At 47.1% G+C, this 10,050-nt stretch overlaps 4 protein-coding genes across 4 annotated transcripts; 2 read left to right on the top strand and 2 right to left on the bottom strand.

Annotated features, from left to right (window-relative positions):
- Window positions 1-649: 649 nt before the first annotated feature.
- Window positions 650-1,033, top strand: FPOAC1_005602 (uncharacterized protein; the record flags this gene model as incomplete). The annotated part of the gene is made up of 1 exon (XM_044850125.1): window positions 650-1,033. The coding sequence occupies one exon, from the start codon at window positions 650-652 to the stop codon at window positions 1,031-1,033; it is 384 nt and encodes a 127-aa protein (XP_044708835.1).
- A 1,901-nt stretch (window positions 1,034-2,934) lies between these two features.
- On the bottom strand, window positions 2,935-3,537 carry FPOAC1_005601 (uncharacterized protein; the record flags this gene model as incomplete). Its single annotated transcript, XM_044850124.1, has 1 exon — window positions 2,935-3,537. The coding sequence occupies one exon, from the start codon at window positions 3,535-3,537 to the stop codon at window positions 2,935-2,937; it is 603 nt and encodes a 200-aa protein (XP_044708834.1).
- A 1,369-nt stretch (window positions 3,538-4,906) lies between these two features.
- Window positions 4,907-5,965, bottom strand: FPOAC1_005600 (uncharacterized protein; the record flags this gene model as incomplete). The annotated part of the gene is made up of 1 exon (XM_044850123.1): window positions 4,907-5,965. The coding sequence occupies one exon, from the start codon at window positions 5,963-5,965 to the stop codon at window positions 4,907-4,909; it is 1,059 nt and encodes a 352-aa protein (XP_044708833.1).
- A 2,368-nt stretch (window positions 5,966-8,333) lies between these two features.
- Window positions 8,334-9,581, top strand: FPOAC1_005599 (uncharacterized protein; the record flags this gene model as incomplete). Its single annotated transcript, XM_044850122.1, has 3 exons — window positions 8,334-8,525; window positions 8,581-9,062; window positions 9,113-9,581. The coding sequence occupies 3 exons, from the start codon at window positions 8,334-8,336 to the stop codon at window positions 9,579-9,581; spliced, it is 1,143 nt and encodes a 380-aa protein (XP_044708832.1).
- Window positions 9,582-10,050: the final 469 nt, after the last annotated feature.

Raw genomic sequence — 10,050 nt, 5'->3', positions numbered from 1 at the left:
TTACCTAATAAGCATAAAGGTTAAAATAACAGAAACCTAAGAATCCTAATTGTTCAGAACACGTTCAAGTTCTATTTGATATCCATAACCAATGGGGAGAAATATTGGCAAAGATTGCCCCTCTTACTACATTACTCTCACGACCACGACAATATAGTACTGTGGCTCATTGAATCCTTACACGCGAGGGTGTCATGCTGGCCAGTAAGAGGTAGGTGAGGATTTTGTGTACTACGTCAAATATCAAATGATAGGCGGTGGTTGACAGGCCTCAGTTTGGAAGGCAATAGACGCCTTCCTGAGACGATGTTCTATAGGCGATGGATCTCACCGAGATGTTCTGAAAGTGCAACAACGTCACGAGTCTCGAGGGCCTCAATACAATCAAATATCGTGAGTGAAATCTGTATTTAATGTCACAGACACTCTCTTCCATCTTGGAAATTTTGCAAGTCTCTCATACTCGAATTACCGGAAGAATCGACAGAGCGAGACATTTGGAGCATTTATATCCCCACTGGCGTCTCAGTTGAGACCTCCGACGCCGATTCATATACAGAGGTCTTTGTGTCTCTACTACTAATAGAGGTAAACCTATCACAGCGGTTGAGTGTAGATACACACCACTGAACCATACAAGCTCACAGTTATGCCCAGACTTCTTACCGATACCGAAGAAGGCTCGACAACCCGAAGACGAAAGAATCGAACGAAGAAAAAGAGAGGAAGGCGACATCATCGGAAGCTAAATACTGACTGTACTGCTGGGATTGATCGTCCCACACCAAACGTCCAACAGATTGAGCCACAGCAGCTCTTAACCGAGAACGACGTATTTGTTGATTTAGAAAACCTCGACGGGGACAACATAGCTCATTACTTCATGACGAAGGACGATGCTGATCCCAAGCTTGAGGATCAATCCGAGCCCGTCGTCTGCTTTTGTCACCATGCTGCTCTCTCAGAACTGCAATTCAACAGGTCGAAGATCTCGTCAGAGAAGGTCTGTCTGATCGACGACAGGACATGTTAGGGCTCGACCTCAAATGAGCTTGGTGTTCGTGAGCCTCTTGATGCTTATGAGATGCTCGGAAAGCTAAGGAGGAAGGTAAGTGGTATCTGATGAGATCAGTCTTTGTGTTTATGTTCAGACAACTTCTATGGGGAGGTATTAGTCATGATGCCTCAAAATGCACTGACATTGTCTCCTTTATCCTCATGGATCGATCCCCACAGACTTTCCATGACTCCTTCTAAATAGAATGATACCACTGAAACTGACTTTGACGACAGAGGTTCTCTATCACAGAGCCTAGTGCCCACCGAAGATTGATGTAAGAATACATGCATATAAAACCTATCATTGCATGACTAACTCAAACTCAGCTTTATCACCGACTTGAATAGTCATTCACTAGCCGCGTTGATGGCTACAGCACCTCCAAGTCATGTTGATGCACTTATCTCTTTTTTCTATTCTCATATCGCTGTCCATCCTTACTTGGGGGTTTCTTCTTCGGTAAGAGCCTTGTTCCTTGGTATATACTCGACTCACCAGCCATGATAGTCTTGTGGGTTTCCGACAGTCGCACATTCTTTCCACTTGTCGTTCTACTCTTGGAAACGCGCCAACCGACCGCCGCTAGACCCGCGACGCAAACGGGATGGGAACCGACTCAGAAAAGTGCATGACATGAGGTTTTTAGGAGGTAAATCACAGGCGATGGCTGACAAGGCCGACTATCTTTGTGAAGCACAAGTGTCAGTCATGATTACCGCGATCAACCAGATGGTTTGGACAGGATATTGTTTTGTCGATACATATCACGAACCCGGAGAAAACAGACAAATAGTTGAAAAGTACTGCAAAAGCGAGCTCCAGCCCGATGAAATACAATTAGATCCCTTCACCAACGGGACATGCGAATCTAATAACCCTTTGCTCGACCCACGCGAATACTTTTTAACAACGTTAGAATGCCAGTCAACGACCTTCAAAAGAGAATGGATGAACACGAAGTGTATGTTTAAAAAGAGAGTGGAAACATATGTAAGATCTATCCAACTTTCGAAGAGATCTGGCTGACAGTCCACATTCGTAGATCGACCAGTTCCAGTACACGGCTCAGAAATCAACAACGTCAACCCCTTTCGACAAGCAAGAGCCTCTGGAGTGGCTTCGTCTAACAAGACGCATGCTAACCGACTTGATCGTGTGCTTGGATACCACCCTAAGCTGCTGGGATAATTACGCGAAAGACCAGTTCCAAACAAAACACGGGCAACGGTGTCTTCAATGCATTGAACAGAATTTCCTCGAGGCGAAAACATGCTTAAAAGAGCTGGAAGGTATTCGAACACTGTGTGACGAGCACAAAGAGGCAGTATGGTCACTTACCAATTCTCTTCTACAAAACGCCGCTGATGCCTTCGTTTAGCTAAGTCTCTACAGTATCGACACGCAGAACCATATTTCTCAGCTTCAAGCTAAAGCGGCAGAGAATGCACAGACTATAAGCTACTTTCTCCTCTATGTAAAGCGAACCCGACATACATACTCACATGGAACTAATCTGTAAACCACTAGGTTCTCTCGCCCGCCACAATTGCAGCTACAATGCTCTCCATGCAAGAGAAAGCAATTCCCACCATCCTGGGACCTACGAAAGTGTCGTTCTTCATCCTGACGCCTGTTTTGGCACTGGCTGTGTATGCATTGTCATGGATGATTCGCTCCTGGGAGAAGATTCAGCGATTTTTCAATAATATGAAACCGCGGGATGTGCATCAGTCGGAAACTATAGATCTTGAGGAGGTTATATTGGACTAGATGGATTTGGTAAAGACCTGAATACAATATTTGTACCCTAGATTATGTTTGCAAAACATCAAGGGAGGAATATGACAATAGAAAGAGAAGGCCAGACTGGCTACTTACTCTTGCTTCTCTATATCACTTTCTATTTTACGACTATCTCCTTCCACAGCCCTAACCAGTGAATCCGGACGTGTCCATTGGAGCTGCAACTCATTCGTCTTCCAACCCCACAGATCCTTCTCCACGTCCTCAATAATTTTGAAACCAACTTTGTTGTAAAGGAACAGCGAAGTCTCCTGAGCTCTTGACGTGTAAAGTGAAACCCGGTCAAAACCCTGCTGTTGGACAAAGTCCATGGCCGCTTTCAGTAGACCTTTGCCTACGCCGAGTCCTCGGACTCTCTCGTCGACTATGAACCCACGTATCTGTGCCGTACCGACTTGTTTCATATTCTCAGCGTCAACCAGGATTGTGCCCACAATCTTCTGCGTAAGTGCGCCGGGATCATCTGTCTGTTGAACTGCTGCAAAGACTTGATTCCGAGGGTCGGACTCGAGTCTTTGGATAAGGTCGGCCCAAGCAGCGGCGACCGAGGTTTCAAAAGCGAGACCCCACGAGTTTACAGGATGGTAGTGGGCTATGTGCATCTCGAGACATCGGGCCAGTAAACCGGGGCGATATCCTGGTTCGATGCTGATGCTCTTCTCCGAATTTGTCATGTTGGCAACAAGATATACATAAAGATAACAAGAATGTTACAATTCAAGTTTGGAATCAGAAATCTTTAGGGAAGGTGAATATGGCGTTGGTTGAGTCACGGAAAACACCGCAACATGTCTTGGCTTTGAAGTTGTTGAAGCTGACATTCACTTCCAACTGCGGGGTATAATTTCCATGCGTAAGATTACCAATCATATAACTACCCACTGGTCGTTCAATTATTAGCAGGGAAGGTAAATGTAGTTGGAGCAATCTAATATCGAAATTTTGATATATGTCTCGAGGCTGTGGTGGGATGGTTAGCGCAAAACAGGAATGCTCTGCTTAAACTGTAATCATAAAAGCAATTGAATGTTTGAATAGTGAATTAAGTTTGGTTATATAAAGCATATTTCAAGGCCAGTCTTTAAAAACCAAATGTCGTTGATCTGTTGATACTGTCGAAAAAACAGCCCAGCAGATCCCTCGCAAAAACTGTCAATCATCTGCTTGCTTTCTTTTGCGCATCCTGCCGAGTCTCTATTTGATTGGTCTCCTTAAAATCAAGGTGGTATTGGATATTAGCCTTACAGAAAGTTAAGATCGTCTTCAACCGTTACATTCGGAACATAATCAACCGCCACATACCGATGCATCTTAATAGGAGACAGATAATTTTCCGTCTAGGGCTCCATTTCGGTCTATTGTCGGGTTACGGTGTGGTCTCTTAAAGGTTTCCCCACGAGATTGAAACCATACCAAACGATGTATTGGGAACGAGATCCTTGACAGATTGATAAAGTGTAATAGAGTGGTGCCGCATACCTACATGATGTATTATGTGCGTCAGACGTATGTTCCAGGGGGAAAACCACTGAAGAAAGGGTTGAATCCTTCTGAAGGCCGGGGGACGTTGGTAGAAACCCGGTTCCCTGCAGAGGCACAGATTGAAACCGGACGACCTTGCTTGGCTTATCCATTCTCATACTTTAGACCGAGAAATTCCCCATGGATCACAGTGTAAGACTGACCCTGGAAGGGCTGTTGGTTTGTTGCATCTGTTTGTCGCAAAGGTGTTGGTTCGTGTTTCGACCTGCCAGATGAACCTGTCATCCGTTGTCATGTGGAGAAGTGATCGCAGGGGGACTGCATTCTGTACGGAAGCGAATACTCTCGGCCGTACTGGCCGGCTTTAAGGCTCATACATCGAAACTCAAAGGAAGTGGTTGCAACGCTTACGGTGTCAAATCAGAGAGGCAGTGAGGATGTATGCTTAAAATGCCAGTCTATTCTCAGTTGGCAACCTATGTATGCAAATGCATGCTGTAAAGTCATCGACTCTTATGGTATATGTCGTCCACTAACTATTCATTCCCTCTTTGATTCTATTTAGATAATGAGCTTGGTAAGAAGCTTACCCTGGTTGACACCAGAGAAAAGCTTCATCCAAGTCTCAGGCTGCTGCTCGATGCGAGCCTCAATAACAGTCTCGGCAGCCTCCAGCTTGATGCGGCCATCAGCAGTAGCACCGATGAGCTCTCCGAGAATAGCGGGGACCTTGTCCATGTAGTCGAGCATGATAAAGCCGCGGATGTTAATACGAGAAGAAATAAGCTCGAACCAGTTCTTAAGAGCCATGGGCTCATCAGAGTTATAACTGCTAACGGCACCGCAGACGGCGATGTGGCCGTGGCGCTTAACGCGGGTCAGCATAGCGTCGAGGACGAAGCCACCGACGTTGTCAAAGTAGACATCGACCTCATCGGGAGTAACAGCCTTGAGGTCCTCAAGGAAGGTAGGGCTCTTGTAGTTGATACACTCGTGGGCACCAATGCTCTTCACCCACTCGCACTTCTCATCAGAACCGGCAATACCAATGACACGCTTGGCCTTGAGGAGCTTGGAAGCGATCTGGATAGCCATGGAGCCAGTGGCACCAGCAGCGGCAGAGATAACGATAGTGTGCTCAGGCTTGGCCTCACCAGCGTAGTAAAGACCAGTGTAGGCGGCAAGACCAGAAGCGCCAAAGGCGCCGAGGAAGTGGGTGGTGGGGAGACCATTGGGGAGGGGAGCAAGAGGCTGGGAGTTCTCAGCCTCAAGGATGGCATACTCGCTCCAGATTCCGAGATGGAAATCCATGCAGAGATCGCCCGTCTTGAACTTGTCGGATCGAGACTCGACGACCTCGGCGATAATGCCGGATCGCATAGGCGAGCCGAGGGGGACAGTAGGAACATAGAAGCGCTCAGGGGCAACAGTGCTATGCATAAAGTTCCTCAGGCCAGTATCGTTGGAAAAGTACTGGATCTTGACGAGGATCTGACCATCCTGAAGCTCGGGAAGGGTGACGGTCTGCAGCTTCCAGGTGGCGTCAGGGCCAGAGAGGACAGGCTCCCCTGTGGGCTTGTTGGCCAGGACCCATTGCTTGGTAGAGTAAGAGGATGACATGATTGATTGATTGATGTGTGTAGGATGTTTTAGTTGGAACAAAAAAGAAGATAATGTTTCGCAAAAAGCTGGAAGCGAGACTGGCGAGGCGATGTAATGGTTGGCTGTAGACGGGGGGGAGGAACTAAACTAGCAACAACTTTTTTTACTTTTTTCCCAGTTAGGACGAACCTCGTTAGCGATGAATCCTTTATACATAAGAGACGAGCTTGCCGTGGTTAAAATTATAAATTAATTCTGGCAATGTAGTCCACTTGAAGACTAGCCTTTACCGTGGCCTCTTCCCGTTGGCCTGTGCTGGGCATGATAAACGGTCCCTACCCCCATCTCCGACGAGTGTTTGAAGTCAGGGTTCAGGGGTTTCCCTAGTAGAGTAGAGTAGGGATGGATACTGGTTGGTTCCCCTTTCAGCACCACCACGTACGTACAACCAACAAAGCATTGATGAGGGGCAGGCATTACATTCCTGGACAAACCAACAAATGGGCGGAGGGAATTTGTAAAGAGACCGCGAGCCTGGTCAGCCAAGCCTGGCGAGTGTCAGTGCAGTAGCAATGGAAGGTTTGCTGGAATTGAAAGAAGCACGTCAGACGACGGTTGGTTAGTCGGATCTGATCTGATACTTTAGCATACATATTGACGATATTTCCGAAACTCAATTCTATATCCATTCCACACTGACCGATGACACTACTGGCCCTACTGGCCCTACCATCTCGTTGTTGAAGAGAAACGTTTCACTACTTGAAGCCGTTGAGCACTAACTTGAACAAACGAGCTTATTTTCCAGTCCGCTTTGTCCGTCATTTGTTTAGCGTGAGCGTCATGAGTCGCCCAGCGAGTCGGTCGGCCAACTTTGCTTTTTTGTACATAACTATGGGATGGGATCGACAAGAGTCTTTGGGGGGACTCAGAGCACTGAAGTCCAGTGAAACATGTCCTGTTTTTAGCGAACAGCCCATTATCCGACGCTAAGCTTGTAGTCTAATCCTTGGTTGCTTTTGAAAAGGGCTAGGTCCTCGTTAGTTATCAACGGACTCAGGCTGAACGCATTAGACTAACTAACTCATACGATGGATGACCTACTGAGTACGAGCCCGTGACTGGAATCCGTTTCTTTTATCAAACCATGTGGGTTTTTATGGATACTCATCAGCACGATACTGCTCACCAAGTGGTCAGAGTACTTCATGCCGTGTTTAATAACGGCACAATGGACACCAAAAAGGTCTCAGACTGTTTCCAACTCGCCTCCAAATCGCAGACAATTAATCTTAGTCGCCCAAAACTTGAGTCTTGCGGGAAGACCGTCGTTTTTACATGTCTTGTTTTCTCTTTTCTCCGCACCGTCTGTTCTCAACTTGACCTTCTATCTCTAGCGTTGTTCTAGATAGCTTGACAATCTAGACTAACTTGTCAAATGTGCATTTTGCACCTGAGGTGATTCAAGAGTAACCATTGTCAGTGCCGTATGATTTCATGCCTACTAGTCAGGTCCAGCATCTTGACCTTGGGTACCGTCCCCATTTACAATGTTATGCTACAGTTGCCGCCGCGTCTTACCGAGTGGACAAAGTTCCGGCCCATCCATATCCAGGTACAAATGCTCCAGCGTCTCTTTGGCAGTGGAGGTGCTCATCAGACTTTTTGCTTTTGCTTTTTTCGGTACCAAGCACCAGGCTCGGGTCAGGTTCCTGATTCACAAAAGCGAGATAACCCTTGACCTTGGTTGACTCACGTGAATCGCGCGTGGCAACTCTTCAACTGCTTCGTATCTGGTGCCACTCAAACGTCTCACCAGTACCAAGATCTATCCACTGCGGACCCGGCTTGTATCCCCTGCCCGGGAAACCCCTGCTAGGTGTTCCACCCGCGCCCGCGGATGCTTCAAGCCCGACAGGCTTGGGAACCTCTACTAACGACCAACGAGGAAGTGGCAACGAAATTACAGCCAAGATGCGTAGTCGTACGTATTACAACTTCCGATCCCAGCTTAGTCGGGACTAAATGGCCGTTTACACAGTACCAAGACCCAGGCTAATGCAGGTTCATGTCGTAGGTCCCTTTCCTTCCCCATTGTATTCTGTATTACAGGGCTCTGCCGTCTGTTCGCTCCGGGGGGGAGACGATGGTAAGCCCATATGATCGACAGGACATTTTTCTGCCTTATCCCGGACACCATCTTTCTTCTCTTAACAACCTACGAATAATATAAGGGAAGAATGGGGAACCTCTAATTTTTTTTCCAATTTCTTGATATTCGTTGGATGTGAATTTTACCCCATACCCGGTGTCTCTTTGTTTTCGCTTTGAGTTTGTTGCTTTCTGCGTTTGCCTGCCTACTTGACAACAGCATTTTCTGCCCATCATGTCGGCTCAGATAGGTCCTGTGGACTCTTCAGTCCAGGTTGTCAAGCCAATACTGGGTTTTGTCCTGGCTGAACTTGTCATTAATTGCTTCATCGTGGTGACGGTTCTCCTTGTCGTTGGACTACGAGTTGTTGGACGACTCGCAGGGCCTGGTCTTGGGTGGGATGACGGTTTTGTCATCTTCGCAACGGTATGTGGACAACATCACTCAATGGCTGAGTTACCAATTACTGACAATCATGTAGCCGCTTGGTGTAGCAATGCTTTGTTGTCAAGGACTATTTGCACCTGCTGGAAATGGATACTCCCTACCAGACAACATGGAGCTCGCCGCAAACATTCCATTCATTCTCAAGCTGACATTCTGTATGCAAATCATCTATGTCACTCTCCTCGCCGCAGTCAAAGCAAGCATGCTTTCTTTCTTTATCCGCGTCTTTCCTACTCCCTTCATGCAAAAGGCTTCCAAAGCTGCTCTCGCCTTTGTTGGCCTGTGGACCATTGCCTTCCTCGGAGCCTGCATCTTCCTATGTTCACCAATTCAAAACCAATGGGAGGCCCCATTGCAATGCAAAGGACAATACATGCCCATGATTCAATCCCTGATTGCCACCAACGCTCTTGGTGATTTGATCATTATGGCCCTTCCCATGCACAGTGTTTGGGGCTTGAAGACAAGACGTGCCGAGAAGATTGGTATCACCTCTTGTTTCGCTCTCGGTCTCGCGTAAGATACCCTTACATATCGTCTAACGTACCATGCGCTAATTGAACTAGATGCGTTGTATGCGCCGTCTTCCGACTTATCTACATCTCGACCGTCGATCTCAACGCCAATATCACAGGCACCATGGCCACCACCGTTTTCCTCTTTATCCTCGAGCCCAACCTGGCCATCCTCTGCGTCAGTATTCCCATGCTGCGACCTTTCTACGCCAAGTACAAGAAGCGAATGGGCGGATCCCGACTCGACGAATACTCCAACTCGAGGAGCACCGGATTCCGAGACATGAGCCGAACGGGTGCCAGCAGCGCTGCCCCCGAGGCAGTTCGTGACCCCAACCTATCAACCTGGGAGATGGACGACTACCGCCCACAAGACAAGATCCAGCACGGATACAGTGTCTCAGGATTCCCCGATGAGTCAGGATCCGAGAAGGAACTGACTGTTGGTTCGTCCGAGGCTCCAAAGGGCGAGATCAGCGTCGAGACTAAGTGGACGGTTACACACTCTACTCGCAGATAGAAAGACTCGTTCAACACAAAACTAGCATATAGCATTATAGTCTACTTAGCCGAGGCATTACCTCAAAACGTCTTAAAATAATATCTTCTTCTAGTCAATACTACAAACATTATCAGATACAAAGTTAGGCCTTGACAGTTATGCACAGGAAACTGCAATCACCAAGTCGTATAAGTGAATTGACACCCAACACCTTGACTTCATATTATGCATCGAGTATAACTTCAGCCCTGGCGATGAAAGATCTAACAACGTCCGAGCATCATAGGCTTAGCTTCCATAGAACGCCATTTTCGTATCCCTGAAGTTTTGTCGTTTAAGTCATTAGAGTCAAAGCCCCTCCCGTCATCATCTGCATCCACTGATCTCCTGCAGTGATGAGAGTCATGCAGATCCAGAATCCTACGCGCCTCGTTTTTGTATATATGATATATCACATACGGAATCAAAAAGCAAAATTAATTAATTC

Source organism: Fusarium poae, chromosome 2 (genome assembly GCF_019609905.1).
Source record: "Fusarium poae strain DAOMC 252244 chromosome 2, whole genome shotgun sequence".
In the NCBI taxonomy this organism is placed as follows: Eukaryota; Fungi; Ascomycota; class Sordariomycetes; order Hypocreales; family Nectriaceae; genus Fusarium; species Fusarium poae.
Note: the sequence above shows the minus strand (reverse complement) of the source record. Positions and strands in the feature narration are given on the sequence as shown.